The sequence below is a fragment of the Bufo gargarizans genome, chromosome 5 (assembly GCF_014858855.1).
Source record: "Bufo gargarizans isolate SCDJY-AF-19 chromosome 5, ASM1485885v1, whole genome shotgun sequence".
Lineage (NCBI taxonomy): Eukaryota > Metazoa > Chordata > Amphibia > Anura > Bufonidae > Bufo > Bufo gargarizans.
This window is the reverse complement of record NC_058084.1, coordinates 82,985,201-83,013,099: the sequence shown is the minus strand read 5'-3', so window position 1 is coordinate 83,013,099 and position 27,899 is coordinate 82,985,201. Positions and strand designations below refer to the sequence as shown.

General features: G+C 44.5%; 1 protein-coding gene across 2 annotated transcripts; it reads right to left on the bottom strand.

Annotated features, from left to right (window-relative positions):
- On the bottom strand, positions 1-27,694 carry DNAJC17 (DnaJ heat shock protein family (Hsp40) member C17). Of its 2 annotated transcripts, XM_044293475.1 has the most exons (11): positions 27,547-27,694; positions 23,177-23,246; positions 19,484-19,542; positions 18,996-19,083; positions 18,089-18,165; positions 17,081-17,177; positions 7,380-7,405; positions 2,791-2,868; positions 1,213-1,293; positions 516-644; positions 1-178 (listed from the first exon to the last, which is right to left on the bottom strand). In XM_044293475.1, exons 1-11 carry the CDS (start codon positions 27,637-27,639, stop codon positions 59-61), a joined length of 918 nt encoding a protein of 305 aa, XP_044149410.1. In that variant the 5' UTR covers positions 27,640-27,694; the 3' UTR covers positions 1-58. The 2 variants fall into 2 exon arrangements, with proteins under 2 accessions (XP_044149410.1, XP_044149409.1); XM_044293474.1 differs by lacking the exons at positions 1-178; positions 516-644; positions 1,213-1,293; positions 2,791-2,868; positions 7,380-7,405 and adding exons at positions 9,980-10,688; positions 14,523-14,673.
- Positions 27,695-27,899: the final 205 nt, after the last annotated feature.

The window sequence follows — 27,899 nt, the reverse complement described above, 5'->3', positions numbered from 1 at the left end:
TAAAAAAGTATAATAAATTTAATACACTGTATTAAAAAATAGATTTGCTACAATCAAGTTAAGTGTTGGCCTCTTCATCTTCTTTCTGGAGCTGTTCTATCAATCTCTGACGCTCTGCTGCTTGTCTCATCCTCATTAGCACTAAACTTTCATAGTCCCGTTCAGATCGTAGAGGGTCCTGCAGAGGGAAAAACTCATCAGTATGCCAGAAACACAAAATGGGTTTTTCACACAGCATTTTTATTTTATTTTTTACAATTTTGGATTCCACTGAAATCCCTTGGCAGCTGTGTGCTTTCTGCCTCCCATTCTTTGCAATAAGAGGCAGTGTAGAAGGGACACATCCCTTCGAGATCAGGAGGCAGAAAGGACATTGGCATCTTTCATTAGAACTTTGCATGGTGCCATTCCTCCGTTATTCCACCTGGTGATCATCGCTGTCATCCTATACCAGTTCTGTAATGAGTGGTTACCCTTTAAACCAATCCCCTTTGGTGTGGTGAGCACCTTCTTACCTGAGCTGAGTAGCCGCTTGAAGCCGTTTTGCCGACAGTCTCCGGCATAGCAGATGGTGGAGGAGTATCAAGCCAGGAGATTTGCAGAGGATTATTTAACAAGCCAGCTTCATTTCTCACAGCCAGTTCCTACAAAATAGGACATCTTTGATCCTACAAGTTCTTCAGATCATATCATCTGGATTTTTACCATTTTCAGTCACCTGTAAATTTAGGATGTTACCAAGGTCCACATGCCACTCCATGTAGGGACTTGCAAATCAAACTTGGAGGCTGGTGCATAGCAGAAACCACCTCTGTCAAAGTTATATCCGAAACTATCCCCGAAAGTAGTTGTCTTATGATGTAAATGGCAATGCTGAGGGCCAGAGCTATGGTTGTCCCTTTTTTACTCCCTACGCCATGCCTACTTGTACATGGTCTACTGTTTGGCACAACAGGAGTTGTCCACTACTTTTCCTGTCCTCAAGATAGGCCGTTAATATATGATAGTCGGGGGTCCGACCCACCAATCAGATGTTTAAGAGTAGCTCCAATGCCAGAACCAAACAGCTCTGTCCATCGTGTAGTGGAAGTGGTAGTTCCAGGGCTGGAGCTGCTCGGACACAGCCGATTGATATAGATAAGGGATGTCGGGCCTATCGTCAGGAGTAGTAAGAGTGGACAATCCCTTTAATAAATTTAGATGTAAACTTACCGCAGCTCTAAAAGTTGCAAATTCAACTATTGCCGACCCTTTCTTCTTGCTGGACACTATAATGTTTAACACTTCTCCATACTGCAATATAAATAAGTACGGTCAGTAATAAAAGGGTGACATGTTGACCTCGCACTGGTGTCTTCTCACCAGACATTTCAATATGACCCATCACAAATGTAAACTTTTGCACCAGTGTGATCAGAACTTGACGTATGAATAGATGCAAACATATTGCCAAGGCCTGTTCACACGGCAGAAAATCCCCCTCTCATCGTTCATATGGCACAGATTTTAAATAATCAGTTTGAAGATGCCCTTTAATGTAATCACTTTAAGGGGTTGTCCGAGATTTTGATATTGATGACCTATCCTCAGATCAGTGGGGGTCTGACTCCTGCCACTCTCCAGGGACTCTAAGGCCTACTCACAGCTAGTCAAGCACTTGAATGGGAATGAGTTGCACATTGGCCACATGACCAATGAAGGTGACGTCACTAGGAAGAGCTCTTCATGCCGTAAGTCTGACCTCCACCGATCAGAACTGATGTCCTACCCTAAAGATAGGACATCAATACCAAACTCTCAGACAAACCTTTTAATAATCATGTAGCAACTTTGTACAGAATAAATCTTACATGGGTTGTCACCCAGCTTTCTTACAACCCTGAACGAATGACAAGGCAGTTTTGTTATACAAGGATTATGGTGGAGCACAAGAGGCAAACGTAAGCGCAAACACAACCTTAAAGAGGACCTTTCACTAGAATAAAAAATCTAAAACTAAGCCTACAGACATGGAGAGCGGCGCCCAGGGATCTCCCTGCACTTACTATTATCCCTGGGCGCCGCTCCGTTCTCCCGGTATAGGCTCCGGTATCTTCATATGTTTTGGCTCAACTGGGAGGAGCCTGCTCTTGTTCTCCTGGGCGTCACCTTCTCCTATGCTGTAGCGCTGGCCAATCGCAGCGCTCAGCTCATAGACTGAGGGTTTTTTTTTCTCTCAGGCTATGAGCTGAGCGCTGCGATTGGCCAGCACTCCAGGCTGGGAGAAGGAGACGCCGGCAGGTTCAACTGGGTGGAGCCTAACATATGAAGATACCGGAGCCTATACCGGGAGAACGGAGCGGCGCCCAGGGATAATAGTAAGTGCAGAGAGATCCCTGGGCGCGGCTCTCCATGTCTGTATGCTTAGTTTAGATTTTTTATTGTAGTGAAAGGTCCTCTTTAATTCATATATCTATACAGGTGCATTGCTATAAAAGATCATTGCTAAAGAAGCTGGACATGGACAGGAGTTGACCTCACTGACTTCTAGGCATGCTCTGTGACCAGTACAGAGCTGTGCAGCGAGGGGAGTGGTAAGTTGTATCACCTATTGTGAATAGTGGATTCATTGTAACTCTGCCTGTGATGATAATGAGATGACTACTGAAAAGTGATCTGAACAGATTACAAAGTATTGTCATATTAAGCCAAGTAGCCAGTGTGAAAATTACAGGATTTTTTTGTATTTTTTTTTTTAAATACAGATTGTGACATTGAAAATTAAAAATAACTGAATATGAATGAACCAACCTTTTGTAGGAGGCTCTGAAGAACGTCCTCTGTGTATCCTCCTCTTCTCTCGTCATCCTTTTTGCATTTCCATTTTAGCTGTTAATGATAATGGATGAGTTATGTGGAAGCCCATATAGGTCAGGCACAAGCATGAATATCTGTGAAGCTCTGGTATGACACCACTACAATTGCGACCTCAAGATGGGATTTTTAACCCCTTATACCCCAGGCCAGCTTTCGCCCTCCTGCCCAGGCTTTTTTTTGCAAATCTGACATGTGTCACTTTATGTGGTAATAACTTTGGAACATTTAGGCCTTTTTCAGACGGGCGTAACTTGTGGGAAAAGGTGCGGGTGTGCGCGATTTTTCCACGCAAGTGCAAAACATTGTAATGCGTTTTGCACGCGCGTGAGAAAAATCGGCATGTTTGGTACCCAAACGCGAACTTCTTCACAGAAGTTCAGGTTTGGGATCGGTGTTCTGTAGATTGTATTATTTTCTCTTATAACATGGTTATAAGGGAAAATAATAGCATTCTGACTACAGAATGCATAGTACAATAGCGCTGTAATTTACCTCACCTTAATCCACTTAATCGCACAGCCCGGCTTCTCTTCTGTCTTGTTATTTGCTGTGTGCAGGAAAAGGACCTGTGGTGACGTCACTCTGGTCATCACATGGTCCGTCACATGATCTTTTACCATGGTGATGGATCATGTGACGGACCATGTGATGACCGGAGTGACGTCACCACAGGTCCTTTTCCTGCACACAGCAAATAAGACGACAGAAGAGAAGCCCGCTGCGCGAGCAAGTGGGTTGAATTTTTTATTTATTTTTTAACCCCTCCAGCGCTATTGTACTATGCATTCTGTATTCAGAATGCTATTATTTTCCCTTATAACCATGTTATAAGGGAAAATAATAATGATCGGGTCTCCATCCCGATCGTCTCCTAGCAACCGTGCGTGAAAATCGCACCGCATCCTCACTTGCTTGCGGATGCTTGAGATTTTCACGCAGCCCCATTCCCTTCTATGGGGCCTGCGTTGCATGAAAAACGCACAATATAGAACATGCTGTGATTTTCACGCAACGCACAAGTGATGCGTGAAAATCACCGCTCATGTGAACAGCCCCATAGAAATGATTGGGTCGGGATTCAGTGCGGGTGCAATGCGTTCAACTCACGCATCGCACCCGCGCGGAAAACTCGCCCGTGTGAAAGGGGCCTTATTTATCCAAGCTATTCTGAGATTGTACTTCATGATAGTCATAAATTTGAGTCAATATATTTCACCTTTATTTATGAAAAAATCCCAAATTTATCAAAAAAAAAAATTAATTCGCAATTTTCAACATTTTTAAACAGAAAGTGATACCTCATAAAATATTTATTACTTAACATTCCCCATATGTCTACTTTATGTTGGCATCATTTTGTAAAGGTCATTTAATTTTTTTTAGGACGTTAGAAGGCATAGAATTTTAGAAGCAATTCTTAAAACGTTTAAGAAAATTTCCAAAACCCACTATTTAAAAAGGACCAGTTCAGTTCAGAAGTCAATTTAAGGGGTTTACACAGTGAAACCCCCCCATAAATGACCCCATTGTAGAAATTACACCACTCAAGTTACTCAAAACTAATTTCACTAAAACTCTTTAGGGTTAAAAGGAAAATTGAGATTAAATTTCTAAATTTCACTTTTTTTGGCAGATTTTCCATTTTAATCAATTTTTTTCTTTAACACATCAAGGGTTAACAGCCAAACAAAACTCAATATTTATGGCCCTGATTCTGCGGTTTACAGAAACACCCCACATGTGGTGGTAAACTGATGTAAGGGCACATGACAGGGCGCAGAAGAAAAGGAGCGCCATATGGTTTTTGGAAGGCAGATTTTGCTGGACTGGTTTTTAGATGCCATGCCCAATTTGAAGCCCCCCAGATGCACCCTTACAGTAGAAACTCCCAAAAAGTGACCCCATTTTGGAAACTAGGCGATAAAGGTGCCAGTTTTTTTGGTACTATTTTGGGGAACATATGATTTTTAATTGCTCTATATTAAGTTTTTTGTGAGGCAAGGTAACCAAAAAATGGCTGTTTTGGCACCGTTTTTATATTTTACAACATTCATCTGACAGGGTAGATCATGTGCTATATTTATAGAGCAGGTTGTTACGGACGCGATGATATCAAATATGTCTACTTTCGTTCTTTGTTTCAGTTTTACATAATAAATAGTGTTGAGCAAACTTGTTTTTTTAAGTTCGGCGTCCAAAGTTCGGGTTATCGAAGAATCCCGATTTGGATTGTGCTACCACGGACCATAACGGAACTTGGAATCCTTAACAGGATTCTTCGATAACCCGAACTTTGGACGCAGAACTTAAAAAAACAGGTTTGCTTTTTTTTTGTCTCCATTTGCTGAACGCCTTATTTTTTTAATTTTTCTACCGATCGTCTTGTGCAGGGGCTTGTTTTTTTGCACGTTTGTATCGATACAATTTTGGGGTCCATATGATTTTTTGAGCATTCATTATTATGCTTTGTGGGGTAAGGTGGTTGTTTTGGCACAGTTTTTATTTATTTTTAAAGCCGTCACATGAGGGGTTAGGTCAAGTGACATTTTTATAGAGCAGGTCGTTACAGACGTGGCAATACCTAATATGCATACTTTTTCATATTTATTGAAGTTTTACACAATAATAGCAGTTTTGAAGCAAAAAAAATTAATATTTTAGTGTCTCCATTACCTGAGAGTCATATTTATTTATTTTTCAACCGGTTTTTATATGTAGGGGCTAATTTTTTTGCGGGATGAGGTGACCTTTTTATTGTTACCATTTTGTGGGACATACACCTTTTTGATCACTTGGTGTTGCACAGTTTTTTTCATTTTTTATTTTTATTTTTTTTATAGCGTTTATCGGACAGGGTGGATTATGATATATTTATAGAGCCGGTCGTTACTGACACAGTGATACCTAATATGGGTGTTTTTTTCATTTTTCCCCCCTATGTTTTATTATAAAATCAGGCGAAAGGGGCGTTTTTTTCTTTTTTTACTTGAAACATCTGTATTGTAATGCATTGCCTGTTAGTGTATGACACTGAGTAATACACGAACAGGTTGCCTAGGAGACCGGGCCTGAGGCTGGATCTCCTCGGCCCCCGTAGAAGGCAGGCCCCAATGCCGTGCAAGGCTTTCGGGAGCCTGTGCATGGCATCGGGCTTCCTCGTCACCCATCTGGTCCCCGCCACAGCAGCGCGGAGACTAGATGGGCTCCTTCACCCGCCGCAAACCCCTTCTATGCCGCGGTCAGCGCTGACTGCGGCATAGAAGGGGTTAATCCATCTGGCGGATACAGCAGGGGCCTGGCTATCAGGGACTGCGGGGCCCCTGCAGTGATCGGGCGCACACTGCTCCGGTGCCCGCCCGTTCACCATGACGTAATAGTACGTCAAAATGCAGCAAGTCACTTGCCGCCATGACGTACTATTACGTCATATGTCGGCAAGCTCTGGAAAATGACATGTCCTAAAGACAATCAGGCATCATCTTGACTGCTTAATCTGAGAAGATACACGGATGAAGCCCACTATATGTAAGCAACCACGGAGGCCATGGGCACAACTGTTGGTGCAGATATAGTTTACTGGATTTTTTATTTTATTTTTTAAAGGTTTTTAATTAGTAGTGAAACAAAAACTATAGAAATCTGTTGTCATAATTGTACTGACCTGCAAGTCAATGGGGTAATTTATCAAACTGGTGTAAAGATTCCAACTAAATAAAATAAAAAATCTGTTCTAAAAACAAAAACCCCATGAAAAGGATGGAAGATAAGACTGATCACAGGGGGGTCCAACAGCTGTGTCTCCCACCCATCCCGAGAAGGGCAGTCCCGAGTCTCCACTGTGCTTCATTCGATTCTATCAGACCGCCGGAGATAAGGGGAGGTTGCACATTGGAAATGTTGGCCAACAAAGTAGTTCTTCAGCTTTAGGACGCATGCAAACGACCGTATGTATTTAGCGGTCTGCAAAAAATATGGATGACGTCTGTATGTATTCTGTATGTGGCAAAATGGAACAGCAGGCCCCTAATAGAACAGTCCTATTATGGTCTGCATTACGGACAAGGATAGGACAGGTTTTATTTTTTTGCGGAACGGACAAACGGAAACTTCCGTTTTTTTGTGTGGACCAATTGAAATTAATGGTTGCGCATACAGTCTGCAAACAAAAAAATAAAATAAATAAATAAAAAGCGGAACGGGCCCGGAAAGAAAATAGGTTCATGTGCATGAGCCCTTATGTGAAGGAAACTTGTAAATAAAAAATTTCTCACCGTTTTCAAAATCTCTGCTTGCTTTCAGAGCATGGGCATGAATGGCAATATGTAAAACATGGTGAGGAGTCAAGATGCAAAGTACATCAGAAAGCTGCATAACTTATTACACAGTGGTAAGCTATAGGTTCTAGTCTAGCCTTGCAGCGCTGGGGTCCTAGGTTCAAGTCCACATCTTGATGGAGTTTGTATGTTCTCCCATACTTGCACTGGTTTCTTCAAACACCCCAAAGACATACAGACAGTACATACCTTCAGCTTTGCGGGTCCTGCAGATTCTGAAAATATAAGGTAGTAATAGGAATTAAAGGCTTTGTGAAACTCATGTACCCAAGGATCTCGATTCTATAGGCAAGTATTGTAAGGGATCGCTCTCTCAGGGGGCCACAATCAGACTTTTATTTCGTCACTTCAGCACCATCACACATAAACACCTGCCCGTCTGGGCTCTACCTCACACAGAGATCCGGCTTCCTCAGCCATATATGGTCCAGCAGCCTCCAGGCTCTGACCACACCAGCACCCTTGGGGAGAGATGGTCCAAGTCCTCCCGACTCTGACCGTGCGACCCTCTTTCGGTAGGTGTCACTTTACAAAGCCTTGTGGCCGAGACCACACAGAGCCTCTCAGGCTTCCTCAGCCTTTGGCCTCTTGCACATGAATTATGTATTCTGCGGTCCGTATTTCACGGATCTGTTGTTCCGTTTTTTGTATCTGTAGTGTTTCCGTTCCGTATTTCCGCAAAAAATTATCTGTTTGGTTTCCGTATGCAATCCTTTTTTTGCGGATCGTAAACGGAAACAGGAACTTTGTAGTCATCATTTTTGGACGCATCCCCTTTTTCACCCCCCCCTATATGATTGTTGGTACTCCATTTTATGCAGCATTGAGAGCTTAGTTGGAATCCTGTGTTTGGCAGACATTGTATCATGGCTGGCGATTCGGAGGAACTGGTTCTCTTGTGCTGGCCGATTTCTCAGGACCAGGAACAGCAGCCAACTATGCTGAACGTGGAACCGAGGAGGAGGAGGCATTGGGTTCACCCTATTGTCTCTCAGCGGCGCAGGAAGGGTCATTTCCACACGAGGTACATGGAACTGCGACAGCATCCTGAGAAATTTCATGGGTATTGTCGTACCCTTGTTAGCGGCTCTGCGCCCTGGCCTCACATACCAGGACACAAATATGAGGCGCTGCATTTCTCCCGAGGAACGCGAGGCATGTATTATTTTATATTTGTAGAATGTGCAAACTAATAACTCTTCCTATTTTTGCCATTTGTAATAAGTGTGATGGTGTAGCTACAATGTGATAATATGGTGCGTATGTAGATTTGGTGTGAGAGTATTTCTGGGTTGCATAAATTTTTGGGGGATTTCAGGATTTTTGGCAGCTAGGAATTCATTTTCATCTCTGCATTTTGAGTTCCTTCTGGGAGTCTCAACTATTTCTCGGATAGTTTGTCAAACCTGTTATACGATTTGGCAGTGACTCCGGACACGGTGATGCCAGAGCCCAAGGCGGAGGGCTTTTTATGTTGATGCGCAGTTTCCAAACTGCATTGGGGCTCTGGATGGCAAACACATACGTGTCAAGAAGCCGCCTCACTCTGGGTCTCGGTTCTACAACTTTTCAGTAGTGCCGTTGGCTTTGGCAGAAATTGTGGCTATCGGGGCCTACGGGAGCACTACAGAAGCGTGCACTCAGTTCTTCTAGAATGTGAGAGAGACTTCAAGCCAACCAGCTAGCCCTCCCAGAGGCCAGAAGGCTGCACGGTTCTGCGGGACCATTTGTAATTGTGGCTGATGAAGGGTTTGCTTTGGCACCACATGTCATGCGCCCCTTCCCCAGACACAACCTGGATGACAGCAGACGTATCTTCAACTATCGGCTGAGTAGAGCCCATCAGTATGTGGAGTGCGAGTTTGGAATACTCTCACACAAGTGGAGAGTATTCCTGTCATCCTTACAGATGGCACCGGAGAATGCCACCTGGGTTTTCAAGCATGTGTGATCCTGCAGGATTCATGATGCTCCCTCAGAATTTGATTTATTAGAAACTGGTACATCTTCTTCACCTGGAGGATTGGACCAGACCCTTCATGGACGACCTGGAACTGCAGGGCTTGTAGTTCGGGCCTGCTATGAAGAATATTTTTCAAGTCCTGAGGGTACATTGCCGTGGCAGATGGACGTACTTCATGGCAGACTATGAAGTGATCTGGACTCTGGTCATCATTTTTATTTTATTTTTTTCTAATGAGATTTTTTTTATTTTGGTGGTGGAGGGGGGTTATCTGTAGATAGTGTAGGGACTCACAAGATAAAGAGGACCCTTGACGTGGGCTTGTGGGCTGGGGTTAAACTGTAGCCAAAACTTAAAAAAAAAAATCTGTGTTAATTCATGTTCATTTTTGAAATATGCATGAGCATGTTATTTTTTTGTCTATATAAACCCTGTAATACCTCTTTATAATGATATGTGTCGGATCTATTTTATGTTTGATGACGCGCCCACCTGTTTAGATATTTTTAACAACATATTTTATTTCTTAAGGCATGCAGAACACTTCAAGACGCTGTCCAAGGTCCCGGCTTTGGAGGTTATCCCAGCACTTTAGAACACTTAGAAAATCCTTTGCCATATGTATGGTTGTCTTAAAGTATATTCACAGCCCTAGTTGTAATTAATAAAATAAAAAAAACTATGTGTATTAAGTTTGTACTTTTTGCATTTCAATAAAAAACTAAATGGTGTTATTGTTTGAATGTTATAACATATTGAATAAAAAAGGCCAGACATTTTCATTTTCATATTTCTTTATATGATCAATGAAAAGTAACAAAAATGAGAATGACTTTAAATTCAGCCTGTATAAAAAAAACAAAAAACACCACAACATAAATAAAAAATGATAAGTGCATAAGCTCCCTTATGAAAGGTCCCGAGAGCCTTCATAATGCGCCCGGGAGCCATATTCATGCTCCTGTGGGTATAGGGGCTATGAATAATAAGAGCTGGGCCCAGCATGGTGTGACACCATGCTGGGCCCAGGTTGTGGGTCTGTGGATAACATTAAAGCCCGCTGCTTCAAGTTATCCAAAGTCCACACAAGCTCCATTGGATCCATTGGTGAAGCCATGATCATGGCCACGGAAGACATAATGTTGACAAATAATGCTTTTTTCTGGCTAGAAAAACTTTCTATCAGGGGAGCGAGCCCACTGAGCATGCGCTCCACTTTCCTTTCATCCCTTCTCTGCCTCAAATACTCAAGCACCTGAATATCAATCAGGGCTCGAGTATTTGAGGCAGAATCCAGAAGGTCTCTAGTCCCCCTTCTCCGCCGTGGCTGTCTCCTGGGTCGTTCTGGGCTGGATGGAACTGCAGCAGCTCCCTCCAAAGCGGAAGACTCCTCCTGTCTCTCAGGACGACCCAGCTGTTCTACAGATTCGGCCTCTTCAGTCACAGGACGAGGGGATTCCAGGGGACCAGCAGCTTGCTCTTCGTCTGTCGAGCTCGTTGCATGACCCCCTTGGTCCTCCAGGCTGTCAACGGTCCTGTGAATGAGAGCTCATTTTGAATAAATAATGTGGGTATAAAGGGTATTACCATATAAAACACATTTAAGAGCCCACACTGGAACACCGGGGTCCACCAGCATTTTAAAAGGAGTAACGTATTGGGTTGCTCAACCGGGAGTATGAATGATTAAGGTGCAAACTGCTAAAGACACACCCAGTCTAAGATATTAGCAGGCACTCTTTACAAATGGCGTACGTATTAACTAAAACAAAAAAAAATCCACACACATTTATAAATAATCAGAGAGTAAACCTAGCAGCATAGGTAATTAATAAGCGGATTATCTATTAGTAGACTGTAGTTGATCCTCCAGATTCAAGTATTCACAACTTCATATATGCAGATCGCTAAGACAATGATAAGTCCCTAAATCAACTGTAGTATTGTGGGATTTTCAATCTTCCCTCAATTACAGATGTGTAGGGTCTCTGTGTTTGATCAATCCTCAAGTAGAAAATGTCAATGGGACAGCTGTAAGAGCAGCCATGTTTAAGGAATCGGCACCAAAACTGACAGGATATAGTACATGTCAATTAAACCACCGTTTATGGAATCGGCACCAAAACTCAGAAAATATAGTACATGTTAATTGAACCACTGTATCCAGCGATTTTTAGAGTAGCGGCACCAAAACAGATAATGAAGGAGTTACGTTTAGGGGTAAGTGGGTTTCAGACCGGTGTACCTAGACGCGTTGTCCCGGGTGTTCTTCGGTACTTTACGGCGCTTACCTCTCAATGACTTGTCTCTCCCTCCTTCGTAGTCCCGTAAGTAACGTCTGCTGTATGTCTCCGGTGTCCCACTGTCACGGTTTTGGCCGTGACTCCTTGGGAGCCGCATACTGTTGCCCGCGGTTTGGGTTGTTGTTTCAACCGCAGCTTGAGGCATGATGTTTCTTGTCTCAGGTGCGGTTGCCGCAGACAACAGGTGTGTGTGCGGTCCCTTGCAGTTTGTGTGCGTGTATGTATGCACTGTTGTTTGTCTGTGTATTGTGTGGTGTGCACTGGCACCTTTCCTGCACTGTGGTTGCCCGTGGCAACGTTTGGTGATGTGTACATGTGGTGGCAGTGTCCCGGCCTTTGGGCTGACTCCCAGGACACGGTTGCCACCCATGTCGTTGCCAGCGGTAACAACCACAGTGTGTTTGTTGTGTTTGGACACGGTTCCTTTAAGTTGGTGTTTTCCCTTTCCTGTGGTGCTGGAAGGGTTAACTCTCTTCCCAGTGTGTGTGATGTCACTGGGTGTGTCTGACCGGTGGGTGTGGCCACTTAGGCCTATATAGCTTCTGTCTTTGGCATGGCTCAGGAGGTTGCTTCAGTCATGCTTTGCTGTAGCAGCCTCCTGTGGTTTCTATCTCCTTGTAAGGGCCACCCTTCCGGTCATATGTTATTATTGCGTGATTTGCTGTTGATGTCCTGTGCCTTTGCTTTTTGTGCGGCTACGGATGCCCTGGTCCCTGTGTGTCTTCATGTGTGTGCAGTTTACCTTTGTTTGTGTGGACAGCGTTTGCACGGGTTCCAGTCAGCTAGGCTGAGTCAGGTATGTGTGGAACTGTTAGGGTTCACCTGTCTTATCCGTAGTCCTGTTTATGTTCCCCATCTTCATGCTGCTTGGCCAGTGAGACTCCTGCTCCTCCGTTCCTAGGAGGAGTGGGTTGTCTTACCCTGCTCCTTAGCCCAGGGACCGGACGGAGGGTAAGTCAGGGCTCCGAGGTTCCTTCGCATGGGTCCTCCTACCATCAAGGTCGGCCCATGCAGGTAGGAGACAGGGTCAGCGTTAGGGACGCAACAGGAGGTGACCTGCTCCCTAATTCTGTGTTCCTGGCGAGTAGCGACTGGACATCTTCCTTCACCGCACGGCTGAGGATTTCCCCCATCCTCAGCCGTGACACCCACGTGGAGTGAGGTAGCGCGCGTAGTCTCTGTTCGTGAGAGCAGACGTCAGCGCTTACCTCACTGGGATTCCTCCCACGTGACCGGCGTTGTAGCAATGTAGAGTGATGGTATCCAGGAAACAATGTGATGGATTGAATCCGGTGCCTCTGCAAATGTTCGTATGGACTTGTTGATCAGTTTTGTCTTTTATAGAGTTGTAATTAGGTCCAATAGGTCTTGGTCTTGCAAGCTGATAAATTAGTCCCTGACTTCCTGAAACGCGTTTTGGGACCTGTAGTCCCTTCATCAGTGAGTGGGGACTACACATTCTATGTTGGTTTATATAGGGTATATCTATTAACTTTAATCAGATACAATTCACCTGATGTGCTGGAAAGAGTCCGGAGTGTTAAAAAATACATGGATCTGGATTAACTGGTTCTTTGAAAATATAAAACATGGTTTGACATAAGTAAAGACATGCAATAAAACAATGATTATAATATATAGTTAAAAGAATGTTAAAAAATGATTAAAAACATTTTCCATATATGTCGGTCTCCTGCGGATCATCAAGTCCATACGAACATTTGCAGAGGCACCGGATTCAATCCATCACATTGTTTCCTGGATACCATCACTCTACATTGCTACAACGCCGGTCGCGTGGGAGGAATCCCAGTGAGGTACGCGCTGACGTCTGCTCTCACGAACAGAGACTACGCGCGCTACCTCCCTCCACGTAGGACTTCGGAGACTTGCGTACAAGCACATACAGCAGACGTTACGGGACTACGAAGAGGGGGAGAGACAAGTCATTGAGAGGCAAGTGCCGTAAAGTACCAAAGAACACGCGGGACGACGCGTCTAGGTACACCGGTCTGAAGCCCACTTACCCCTGAACGCAAGTCCTTCATTATCTGTTTTTGGTGCCGCTACTCTAAAAATCGCTGGATACAGTGGTTCAATTAACATGTACTATATCCTCTGAGTTTTGGTGCCGATTCCTTAAACATGGCTGCTCTTACAGCTTTCCCATTGACATTTTCTACTTGAGGGTTGATCAAACACAGAGACCCTACATATCTCTAATTGAGGGAAGATTGAAAATCCCACAATACTACTGTTGATTTAGGGACTTATCGTTGTCTTAGCGATCTGCATATATGAAGTTGTGAATACTTGAATCTGGAGGATCAACTACAGTCTACTAATATATAATCCGCTTATTAATTACCTATGCTGCTAGGTTTACTCTCTGATTATTTATAAAATGTTTATGAATTTTAATATGAGTTTTAGTTAATAAATACGTACTCCATTTGTAAAGAGTGCCTGCTAATATTTTAAGTATTTTACAATATTGATGAACTATTTTAAAGTATTGCCTGTCATTATTAAAAGGCTGGAGAAGCTCTTAATAAAAGTGGTTATTTGGGTTCCCAAATGGCCCCCCAAATAAAACCGAGTAGTGTAAAGTACATTATTGGTTCATGTATTGGTCCACTGTTCCCAGTGCAGGGGGCAAGGTCTGTTTCAGTACTGGCAGTGATGTACCGTCCACACCGACTCCCGCCTAGCAATGCTGACGAGCTGTTGACGGGACCTGCACAGATGGATGTTCCTTTCATCGCTCTCCTCACCCGTTTCAGACGTCACCCATTTGTGCAGGTCATGTCAGGAGAAACAATGCTAGATGGAAGTCTTCTTCTAGCATGGTCTGGACAAGGGCAGCTTGTCTACCGGCTGAAGACAAGAGTGTGCCAGGCATCTGCAATCCAGGGCAAGGGAGAGACTAGCATAAAAAATTACTTCTATGCTGTTATCATTCATAAAAAAATAAAAAGAAAAAAATAATAATATATAAATAAAATAAAGCTTTTTTCTTGGGCATGTATACAATTATAACAACTACTAAATACATTTGGTACTCACGGCCCAAGATCCAGCTCAGGTCTCAAACGCTGAAGCTGCTTAGTATAAAGATATGGCTTCTTGCGAAGACCGCCATCGCCACCGTGTCCCTGGGAAATTACGAGCTCCCGCCGAAACTGATCTCGGCATGAGCGGGTCTTCCCTCGTTGCCCTGTAGAAATATAACATAACAACCATTGTAAGTGTACACGTACACACACGTATAAATGGTTAAACAAAGTGTATACATGGAAACCCATTTATGTTGATCCCATATACAGTAACCTGTATTGTACTACAATTGTGCAATACACGTTTGTAATAACTTATTTTGGCCATATACAATTAATGGCCCTGTAAACACACATTTCAGTCTATTTGATTCTAAAGGGTTAGGTCACCCAAGCAGATAGCATTTATAATGTAGAAAACGTGACTACAAGCCACTTTGTAATATATTTTTATGACCCCCCCCATTTCTTCCTACGTTGGCTGGCTTCATTTTAAAAATCACTTCCTACACTTCTTGTTTCCATGGTTACGAACACCATGAAATCCAGCTGCAGCGACAGCGCTTGCACAGTACAGGAAAAAAAGAGCTGGACTATCCAGGCTCCAGTGGTCCCAGCCACCAGAGAGGGTGGCACTTTTCCCTATACTGTGCAAGCATGGCCGCCCCTGCTGGATAGCAGGGTTGTTCTAACCAGGGAAACGTGCCCCTGCTCAAAAATGTGCCCAACGTTATATATTTCAAATACAGGGATACACAATATACGGCTTAACAGCGGTTTACAAACTACAACTCCAACCATGTCCAGACTTAATAAAGAGATCCGCCTACAGCAGGCCATGGTAGGAGTTTCACTACAGCAGGAGGTGGCCATCGCTGATGTAATATAACAACCTCAGGGTGCCCCTTCACAAAATAATTTCCTAATCTCACTACTTCCACCATATACAGGCCAGTGCATCAAAGGTAGACATAAACAAACATTTTCAGAGCAAAAAACATCCGCATAGGTTGGCTTACCTAATTTGCGCCGTTTGGATGAATTCGCCTTCTCCCACTCTCTGGCCAGCATCTCGCAAGTGAGCTCATCCCATGCCCGCTCCTTTGTAAGGCGATCGTGGTATGGATCGCTGCGGGTGTCCTACAGCTGGGGACGCTCTTGTATGAGGGATGTCAGCTTCTCTACATCCATCATGTGTTGTGAGGCAAGGCAGACACGCTGGGGCCTGGTTCAGCACCCTACACATGTGCTCAGCTAATGTTTGGTGTTGCCAAACACTACAGCATGGATCCGCAAAAAACGGATAACATACGGATGTGTTCCGTATTTTTTGTGGACCCATTGACTTGAATGGAGCCACGGAACGTTATTCGCGGAGAATAGGGCAAGCTCTATCCTTTAGCGGAACGGATATACAGAAATACGGAAACGGAATGCACACTGAGTACCTTCCATTTTTTTGGCGGACCCATTGAAATGAATGGTTCCGCATACGGTCCGCAAATAAAACGGAACGGACACGGAAAGAAAATACGTTTGTGTGCAAGAGGCCTTTCTCCCCCCAAGTCATACACAGAGGGTTGTTTTATCCCTCCTTGATTACAGCAGCAGGCCTCACCTACGATCACCTCCGGCAAAAGACAATACATGTAGTGGAAGGGTGTGGACTGCCAGATCCCACTACCAAACCTATCCCCCAGTCCACAAGAAATCCAGCCCAGAACATCTAGACAAAACGGTCTCGGCAAACTACACTTTGCCGAAACCCCTGCAGCTTTCTGGATTTCAGTTCTCTCACCCAACTGAGGTATCTGGGTGGGATATACACGGCTGAGGTATCTGGGTGGGATATACACGGCTGAGGTATCTGGGTGGGATATACACGGCTGAGGTATCTGGGTGGGATATACACGGCTGAGGTATCTGGGTGGGATATACACGGCTGAGGTATCTGGGTGGGATATACACGGCTGAGGTATCTGGGTGGGATATACACGGCTGAGGTATCTGGGGGGGATATACACGGCTGAGGTATCTGGGTGGGATATACACGGCTGAGGTATCTGGGTGGGATATACACGGCTGAGGTATCTGGGTGGGATATACACGACTTATACTGTACACATCACCACAGTTTGTAAAGACTTGCAAGAATAGAATGTAAGCTCTGCTGAAGTTAAAAGGGACATTTGTAGCATATAGCTGATATAATCGGAGCGGGCCCCAGAGGAGAGAGCAGCACCTATCTAGAAAAAATAATAATAATATTGGTCCAGAAGTAAAGGGAGAGCAAGCCACAAACTTGTCACTATCCTCAAAACTCAAACATCAGGACATCCTAAAACAAGAAGACGGTAAGGTGTACCTGTACCTGAATAGATGTAAGAGTAGAATGTATCTTATGGGAAAGTGCCACCTTCCTCACTGTATAGCATCTTAAATCTGCTCTCCCCCTTACTGGCTTTCTTTAAATGTTCAGAAACGTTCTGAGAAATCTGTCTAGTACTCTAAATACTAAACAGGTAGCCACAGTCCCTCAGTGAAACAGTAGAGTAGAATTTCTAGTACCTTGTGTCTTCTGCAACGTTTCCAACCTGATCTGCTCCCGAACCAACCTTTGCTGCTCTTCCAGTTGTCTTGACCCCTCTTCACGCAGTCGTATTATCTGGAAAGCGTATGAGACAACACCAGAAAACATGAGAAGCAGGAGGACCTGGGTATCTTCCCTTTGTCAAGCATATAGAAGCTTTCGTTTTACTAGTCTCGGTTCAGGTTTACTGAAAACTGCAGGGAAACGCGCTCCTACAGTGTAACGTTATATTGGACAATTTGTTCCCCGAGTCCCTGTGGACCACAAATGGAGGATGGATGGTATTTAATGACTATTTCATGGAGCACATCCATAAATGAATGCATACGTATGGAGCTAACAAAAAAAAAAAAAAAAAGTCATCTTTTGTGAATTAGCTGTGGCCCATTATTACTATTATTGGTCAATGTGTTACTGTACGCTCAAAAACGTTTGATGGGACCTAGTGACATATTGAAGGGTTTAATTGGCGAGACCCCCACCAATCGCTAGAAGGAGGAGAGAAAAGTGCTCACATAGTTCCTTGTCTGTCCTCACTGCAGGAGATGGGCTCAATAGAAAGTCATAGCCCATCTTGATTCGGTCACCTGCAGCAGAATACTTCTCGCTCCTCGTTCTAGCGATCGGTGGGATCTCGGCATCAGACCCCCACCGATCACAACCTTTCATATGTGGCTCAGACATATGAAAAGTTTTTAGAAGGTGCAGATTCACTTTAAGGACCACATTGCTTCACATAATATTAGACCCCATTTGCTCTTTAAAATAAAAAATAAAATAAAAAATCTCAACTTTAAATCACGGATACCCAACCTGCGGCCCTCCAGCTGTTGCAAAATTGCAACTCCCATCATGCCCTAATAGCTATAGGCTGTCCAGGCATGCTGGGAGTTGTAGTTTTGCAACTGCTGGAGGGCCGCAGGTTGGGCATCCCTCCTCTAAACGAACCCTTTCATTGACTTAACGCTGCAGAAGGCACGTTTTACCTCTTGCTCGAATGTCCGAGCAACATACGCCTCTTCCTCGTCTGTGACTTGTGCTTCTTTCTCCCTAGCTTCAAGATCTTAAATGGAGAAAGAAGATGTGAAAGTTCAGGTTTAGTAAACCAGGATGTCTGGACTTGTCACTGCTTTGTATGCTGCATTGACTCTGCTAATAACCAACAAGGGGTATTAGTAACTCCGGCAGTCACATAAGCCAGAGTAATGAACACTTAAGGAAACAAGTTCATGAAAGATAGGACAAAGACTACAAAAGGGAAGGAAAACAAGAAGAACCAGTGGGGGAGGGAAGGAATGAAATCAGGTCAAAAGTCTTGTTCGCTTCTTAAAAAGAGAAATAACTTAGTTAAGAGCTCCACACTGCTACTATAACAAGAACAAAACAGAGGCCGAAGATCTTTTGGCTTCCTGTTACAGCGTAAGGGTGGTTGCAATGCTGCTTTCTGCTCTGGTCCTTTAATCACTGAGGGTCGGGTAGCTGCATGAGCTGCTGGGTCTTAGCAGACCCATATTAGCTCTGCAGTGAGTCTCACAGAAAAAAAAATAGCTGCCACCAGGCTGGAGCTTCTAGCCCCACCTCCAGGCAAACTATATAATAAATAAGAACAAAATAATACTAAACTAAAAGAGTGATGTAAAAATAAAGCCCCATGCATCACCGGAAAAAAAAAGGCCAAAAAAAGACTTACATAACCAAACTGAAAAAAAGGGTACAAAAAATAAATGGAAAATTAATTTGGTCAGGAAGGGGAGGGGGTTTAAATGGCCTGGTCTTGAACTGGTTAATTGTGCACATTCTTTGTATACGCTGGGAAAATCTGCTGGTGTGAACAGAGCCTAATTTCGAAGCATGTTTTTTTTTATAGATTTATTCAACTGAGGATATTCTCACCAAGTTTCACCTTCTTTCTTTTCTCATCAAGTTTCTGAGTTCTCTTTGCTGCAGCTTCTTTGGCTTTCCTAAGTTTGTCATACGCTGCCTGAAAGAAATAGCACAAATATGTAGGAAACAAAGCAGGCGACTGGCCGTTCATAAAAGGGGCTTTCTGGGACTTGATGTCGATGATATATCTTCAGGATAGGTCACCAATATCAGACCGGTAGGGGTCCGAAACTCTGCACCCTCACTGATCAGTTGTCCGTGGTGGCTGAAGGCACCAGAAACTAGACGCAAGCAGAAGGCTTTTTTTCTTCTGACCTTACCAGGACTCAAAGAAGAAGAATAAAACCAAGTCACCCCCATTCTATTTTGGGAAGGGGTCCAGCTCAGGCTCCATAACTATAAAATCCCTTTAGATGGACACCAAACCAATGATCTCCTCGAAGAATCTAGTCAATAGCCATTTTACCTTAGCACAGCTTTAGATCACACATGCTTACCCTGGCTGCTCCATCAGTCAACACTTCTAAAGCCTGGGACAACTGGTGGAAGAGCTCAGCTGAAAAATAAAACACAGGAAAGAAGCAATTACTCAATGTAGCCCTACACAACGGGAAAAAACATTTGAAAGACTCGAATTTCCTTATGGCCACATTCACACGTCATTTGTGAGACAAAACCATGAGGCATAGCTCTTCATTATATATCTCCAGTCCTGATGTAAGGTTACAGATACCGATACCCGATTTACTGACCAAAATACGCTCATGTGAAAGTGGCTTTTGGCTCATGTGGGTCTTTCTTTCACGACGTAAAACTGCTGTAAAACATTATTCAGCACACTTACTCAGACTTAAAGGGGTTGTCTCACCTCCAATCTTTCGGTGCTTTAGGGATGGTGCCTGCTAATATGACTGGCGGCTGTAATCCCGCTCCTGCCCTGCGCGTGCGCACTCCCGAGGCTACTAATGATTCAATGGCGGCCTCTGTTGGCTCAGCAGTGTCATAGCAGCCTCAAGAGTCCTCTAGTGATGGAGATCAGGATGAAACCATATCCTGGACATTTTACTTTATAGCTTCACATGCCTGCAGAGGATTTTTCTTCTCTTGAACCGTCCTCAGGCCTCTGCCATTGGCAGGAGCAGCTCAAGAAAGCATATACAACGTGGCTGGGATGGGAGGGTGCTACTGCACATTAGTGATTAGGTGCGCTCACTCCCGCAATCCCAGCCACCAACCAATCCAGCTCTTCACTACCCAGTGAGCAGACGTGGCCACCGCTTCGGGTGGTCGTAACCCCTGACAACAGGCATTCTCTAAGGGACGATAGATGACAATTATCCAGGAGAGGCGGCGGTATTACAACACAGAGTATATTAATAGGTGCCTCAATATAGTGTTATATTCAGCATAAGTATCATTGTGCCAAGTGAAACAACCCCTTTAAACATACACGTGCAAGAGTAGGCCTTCACTTTGGGGCTAGGGCTACTACACACAGACTTTGCCACTACTAAATGGAAGTTGCAGTCAAAAAGGGTGCAGCAAGCTTCTTGCAACCCTATGGCCCACATTTACTATTGTAGCTCTGAATTCTGGCGCTTCTCATTTTGGACATATTTAAGATGCAAGGATGCCAAAAAGAATAATCTACTGCGCCTTGCTCATGGCTTCAGCAACAACATTTTGTACAAAAATTCTGGCATAAAATTCGGTCACAATGTAAGCCAACCAATAGGTGGCATAAAGTTAGACATCCAGCCTGAGCCCCTTTGATAAATCTGGTGCGTCTGCAGATCAATTGTCTAAGCTCTAAATCTTATATAGCAGGGATCAGCAACCTCTAGCACGCCAGCTGTTCTGAAACTACAACTCCTAGTATCCTACTTTTACTTCTGTGGGAGTTACAAGAACAGCCTAGCTAAAGGGGTTGTCTAATCACAGACAATGGGGGCATATCACTAGGATATGCCCCCATTGTCTTATAGGTGCGGGTCCCACCGCTGGGACCTGGATCTATATCGAGAACGGAGCCCCGAAAGTGGTGGAGAGCACACTGCACATGCACAACCACCCTCTAGTCATTTCCCGAAAATAGCGGGGCGCTGGCTTGGCTATTAATTGTTCGGCCCATAGAAGTGAATGAGGGCAGTGGCCACGCAAGCGCGGTGTGCTCCCATTCACTTCTATGGGGAGATCGCTTACTGGTGGCCGGACAGGAACAGAGGCACAATACAGAGGAGTTTCAATAAGGAACAACTGTCCATATTGTGAGAAATACCTACAGTCAGGTCCATAAATATTAGGACATCAACACAATTCTAACATTTTTGGCTCTATACACCACCACAATGGATTTGGAATGAAACTAACAAGATGTGCATTACCTGCAGACTGTCAGCTGTAATTTGAGGGTATTTACATCCAAATCAGGTGAACGGTGTAGGAATTACAACAGTTTGCATATGTGCCTCCCACTTGTTAAGGGACCAAAAGTAATGGGACAGAATAATAATTATAAATCAAACTTTCACTTTTTAATACTTGGTTGTAAATCCTTTGCAGTCAATTACAGCCTGAAGTCTGGAGCGCATAGACATCACCAGACGCTGGGTTTCATCCCTGGTAAAGCTCTGCCAGGCCTCTACTGCAACTCTCTTCAGTTCCTGCTTGTTCTTGGGGCATTTTCCCTTCAGTTTTGTCTTCAGCAAGTGAAATGCAGCTCAATCGGATTCAGGTCAGCAGTCACATCATCAATAAATACAAGAGAACCAGTTCCATTGGCAGCCATACATGCCCACACCATGACACTACCACCACCATGCTTCACTGATGAGGTGGTATGCTTAGGATCATGAGCAGTTCCTTTCCTTATCTATACTCTTCTCTTCCCATCACTCTGGTACAAGTTGATCTTGGTCTCATCTGTCCATAGGATGTTGTTCCAGAACTGTGAAGGCTTTTTTAGATGTCGTTTGGCAAACTCTAATCCGGTCTTCCTGTTTTTGAGGCTCACCAATGGTTTACATCTTGTGGTGAACCCTCTGTATTCACTCTGGTGAAGTCTTCTCTTGATTGTTGACTTTGACACACATACACCTACCTCCTGGAGAGTGTTCTTGATCTGGCCAACTGTTGTGAAAGGTGTTTTATTCACCAGGGAAGGAATTCTTCGGTCATCGACCACAGTTGTTTTCCGTGGTCTTCCAGGTCTTTTGGTGTCGCTGAGCTCACGGGTGCGTTCCTTTTTTTTAAGAATGATCCGAACAGTTGTTTTGGCCTGGCCTAATGTTTTTGCGATCTCTCTGATGGGTTTGTTTTGTTTTTTCAGCCTAATGATGGCTTGCTTCACTGATAGTGACAGATCTTTGGATCTCATCTTGAGAGTTGACAGCAACAGATTCCAAATGCAAATAGCACACTTGAAATGAACTCTGGACCTTTTATCTGCTCACTGTAATTGGGACAATGAGGGAATAACACACACCTGGCCATGGAACAGCTGAGAAGCCAATTGTCCCATTACTTTTGGCCCCTTAACAAGTAGAAGGCACATATGCAAACTGTTGTAATTCCTGCACCGTTCACCTGATTTGGATGTAAATGCCCTCAAATTACAGCTGACAGTCTGCAGGTAAAGCATATCTAGTTTGTTTCATTTCAAATCCATTGTGGTGGTGTATAGAGCCAAAATATTAGAATTGGACCAGACTGTATATGTATAGCAGCCTGAAGATTCCAAGAAAGAACAATTTACTTTGGTGTGAATGGAGAAGAAAATGACTTATCAGTTAAAGGGGTTGTCCTGTGAAGACAACTTATCCTCTATAACAGGGGTCAGCAACATTCGGCACTCCAGCTGTTGTGAAACTATAGCTCCCAGCATGCTCCATTCATTTCTATGAGAGTTCTTAGAAGAGCCGAACAAGTATGCATGCTGGGAGTTGTAGTTTTACACCAGCTGGATTGTCGGAGGTTGCCTGCCACTGCTCTATGCACAGGATAGGGGATACGTGTCTGATCGATGGGGTCTGACAGCCAATCACTAGAACAGGGCCCTGTGTTCCCCTCCATTTGAATGGAATAACGGACACGCATGTGCGCTGCCACGCTATAGGACGGCCAGTGCAAGCGCTCGGCTATGATGATCCAACAGACGATTCCAGGATCCATAATGTGTGCGATCTTCTCACCTGCTCGTGGGTTATCTGGGTTTTTGTCTGGATGGCAAGTTAAAGCTTTCTGCCTGTACGCCTTCTTAATCTAAAATGGAAAAAGAAGGGTTAGTTTTGCCGCTGTGCTACACGGTGAAGCCACTGTATGTTCACATGAAGGGTTGTGTGGGAAAATGTGACGTGGAATCCACAGCAGAGACCCAAGGGTGGCCTTCAGGTTTCTGCCATGGGTCTGCAGGTGGATTATCCTGCGTTCAGTGGGGCTAATCCGCATGTGGCTACCTGCTGTGACTGCCGTGTCAAGATGGGATTGTATCCCTTGACGTGGATTTTAAATCCAGAAGGAAAGAAATCTGCAAGATACGTATGCAAACACAGCTTCCCATCGAAAACAATGGGGATGTGATATCGACAGTATCCCCCATAACAGTGAACTCCACAGTCTCCCACCCCTTAAAACACTGAACCCCCCCCCCCCTCCACAGTCCTCCGCCACTTTAAAATGGGACCTCCACAGCAGCCCACCGCTTGACAGTGACCTCCTCAGGGGCTCACCCCTTTAACAGTGACCTCCACAGCGCCCTGCCCCTTTAATACGGGGGCTACACGACGACATGCGTCTTGCAACATTTTGTCTCAACATTTTTTATAATGATAGGCTATGGTGTGACATGTGACATGCTGCGACACGACAGTTGCAAAAAAATAAAATAAAATACATCCAAGATAGATTTTTCTGCAACTGTTGCATCGCAGTCGCAGCATGTCACATGTCGCAGTGCGACATCATAGACTATCATTATAAAAAATGTTGCGCATCGCATGTAGCAGTGTAGTTGTGCCCTATGTGTAATTGTGCAGCCCTAGCCTAAGGGTCCATTCACACGTCCGCAACTTGGGTCCAGATCCGTTCCGCAAGGTGCGGACCCATTCAATGGGGCCGGAAAGTATGCGGACAGCACACCATGTGCTGTCAGCATCCGCAATTCCGTTCCCAAAATAAACTACTGCGGACAAGAAAAGGCATTTTCTATTACAGTGCCGGCGATGTGCGGTCCACAAAATGTGGAACGTACATTGCCGGTGTCCGTGTTTTGCGGATCTGCAATTTGCGGACCCCAAAACACCTACGGACGTTTGAATTGACCCTAAAGCTGACCTACAGCAGCGAAGAAAAATGGCTGGGTTGTTATGGAAACCTGGAGTAAAACTGTGTATGTGGAGACTAAGGGCCTGTGAGCTTCTATTGGCTGATAAGGGACATGTGACCGTGTATGGCAGTTGGGATATGAAGAGACAGACTTGCAGGCTTGTATTGGCTAATGCAGGTAATATTTTGGGAACGGTACGTCCTAGAGAGCTAAGACCCCCCCCCCCCCCCACAAGATTTCTTTCCAGCTGGATGTGTATACCAAGTTTCGTTGAAATCGATTGTTCTGTTTTTGAGTGATCGCGGAACATACATACATATAATTATATATAATTCCATATCTCAGCGGGTTTTTTGTTGTTGTAAAGGATTGTTGTTTGCTGACATCTAGTGGCCAATATAAGAACTGCAATACTTCAGTATTTATGTCATAAACCAGTAGTACAGTAAGTAGCCCTCACCTACCTGGCATAGAATTTCTAATCATATCACTACAACACAAACTCGAGATTGTGGCTCCACCGCATTTAGGGGGTCAAATTTATTAAATAAACAGCAGATGGAGGAAGAGAAATGCTGCTCAGATTAGGCCCTCTCTCAGACCACCTCTTCTACACCAGGTAAAGCCTTGGTTCTGGGGACCATTGGTGGCAAGCAGCCTTGTATTGAAAGGGCCCCACTACAGCCAGCAGCCCCTGACACCTGCAAGAAGCCCCCTTTTCTTTTGGGAAATTTCCAGCAGACGTCTTCCTGTTAAAAGCTCCTATAGGAAGAAGGAGCTGGTCGTGGAGGTAGGACCTGCAGCTCCAGTAGGATTCTGATAATAGCCCAGTGCTGGCCCAGCTATCCCATAGTGGCCACCGGCTCACCCTCCATTCACTGCAATAGTAATAGCGATGCTTGCTCGGCTGTTTTCGGAAGTACTGAAAGGAGAGGACACAGCGCGTCCCTTCACTTCGGAGGTCCCGTTCTGGAGTTAGGAGCCGGTCCCAGAGGTAAAACCGGCACCTATCTTTCCAGAGATCTTGAGATGTGAAGACACCCTCCGGGCTCCGGGCTACAGACATTGATGACCTATTCTCTGGAAAGGTCATGGATACCAGATCGGTGTGGGTACAATACCCAGCACCCCCATCAATCAGCCGTTTCAGGATGCCGTGACAGTGTATGTGTCCTTTATGGCTCTGGCGCACTGAAAGGGGTATTCCCATCTCAGACACTGGGGGCACATCGTTAGGATAGGAGGTGAACACTTTTGCAAGACCCTGTATATGGAGCCGTCTCCAGGGGGTGAACACTTTTGCAAGGCCCTGTATATGGAGCTGTCTCCAGGGGGTGAACACTTTTGCAAGGCACTGTATATGGAGCTGTTTCCAGGGGGTGAACACTTTTGCAAGGCACTGTATATGGAGCTGTCTCCAGGGGGTGAACACTTTTGCAAGGCACTGTATATGGAGCTGTCTCCAGGGGGTGAACACTTTTGCAAGGCACTGTATATGGAGCTGTCTCCAGGGGGTGAACACTTTTGCAAGGCACTGTATATCCACTTCAGCCCCGCTAGCTGAAACCCCCTTCATGACCAGAGCACTTTTTACACTTCGGCACTACACTACTTTCACCGTTTATCGCTCGGTCATGCAACTTACCACCCAAATGAATTTTACCTCCTTTTCTTCTCACTAATAGAGCTTTCATTTGGTGGTATTTCATTGCTGCTGACATTTTTGCAAAAAAAAACGACATCCATATATACATTTTTCGCTAAATTTATTGTTCTACATGTCTTTGATTAAAAAAAAAAATGGTTTGGGTAAAAGTTATAGCGTTTACAAACTATGGTACAAAAATGTGAATTTCCGCATTTTGAAGCAGCTCTGACTTTCTGAGCACCTGTCATGTTTCCTGAGGTTCTACAATGCCCAGACAGTAGAAACACCCCACAAATGACCCCATTTCGGAAAGTAGACACCCTAAGGTATTCGCTGATTGGCATAGTGAGTTCATAGAACTTTTTATTTTTTGTCACAAGTTAGCGGAAAATTATGATTTATTTATTTATTTTCTTACAAAGTCTCATATTCCACTAACTTGTGACAAAAAAATAAAAAATTCTAGGAACTTGCCATGCCCCTCACGGAAAACCCCGAGGTGTCTTCTTTCCAAAATGGGGTCACTTGTGGGGTAGTTATACTGCCCTGGCATTTTAGGGGCCCAGATGCATGAGAAGTAGTTTGCAATCAAAATCTGTAAAAAATGACCTGTGAAATCCGAAAGGTGCTCTTTGGAATTTGGGCCCCTTTGCGCACCTAGGCTGCAAAAAAGTGTCACACATCTGGTATCGCCGTACTCAGGAGAAGTTGGGGAATGTGTTTTGGGGTGTCATTTTACATATACCCATGCTGGGTGAGAGAAATATCTTGGCAAAAGACAACTTTGTATAAAAAAAAAAAAAAAGGGAAATGTTGTCTTTTGCCAAGATATTTCTGATATTTCCGAAATGGGGTCACATGTGGGGTATTTATACTGCCCTGGCATTTTAGGGGCCCTAAAGCGTGAGAAGAAGTCTGGAATATAAATGTCTAAAAAATGTTACGCATTTGGATTCTGTGAGGGGTATGGCGAGTTCACGTGAGATTTTATTTTTTGACACAAGTTAGTGGAATATGAGACTTAGTAAGAAAAAAAATAAAGAAAAAATTTCCGCTAACTTGGGCCAAAAAAATGTCTGAATGGAGCCTTACAGGGGGGGTGATCAATGACAGGGGGTGATCAGGGAGTGTATATGGGGTGATCACCCCCCTGTAAGGCTCCATTCAGAGGTCCGCATGTGTTTTGCGGATCCGATCCATGCATCCATAAAAGTCATACGGACGTCTCAATGGAGCCTTACAGGGGGGGTGATCAATGACAGGGGGTGATCAGGGAGTGTATATGAAGTGATCAGGGGTTCATAAGGGGTTAATAAGTGACAGGGGGGGGGTGTAGTGTAGTGGTGTTTGGTGCTACTTTACAGAGCTACCTGTGTCCTCTGGTGGTCGATCCTAACAAAAGGGACCACCAGAGGACCAGGTAGCAGGTAAATTAGACGCTGTTATCAAAACAGCGTCTAATATACCTGTTAGGGGTTAAAAAAATCATAGGTCAGATTTTTCCAACTTGAAACTGATAGGTTGCTATGGGCAACGGCTCCCCTCTCCATCAGTCACATGGACAATTGAGTGACTTGGGGTTTTCTTACCTGTTTCTCAGAAGCCTCAGCGTCTATACCAAGCAACCCATACAAATCCATCTGCATCAGCTCCTTGGACGCCGCCATTTTTCCTGAAGCCATCCTGATGGCTTCCTAAACGACAATATGTACCCCAGGAGTAAACCCGTGAATTTGAGCGGCTTTCCGCTTTCGTAGCCTGCTGGGATATGTAGTTCCTAACAGCTCCAAGTCGCCGCGCAGCCTCAGGGAGAAAACTATAATTCCCAAGAGGCAACGCGGGGAGGTGTGGCCAGTTCCTGAGAAACCCCAGCCGCGCGCTGCATGCTGGGAAATGTAGTGTAAGAATGCGTGTAATGCATGGAAGCAGATGAGTGAGCGGA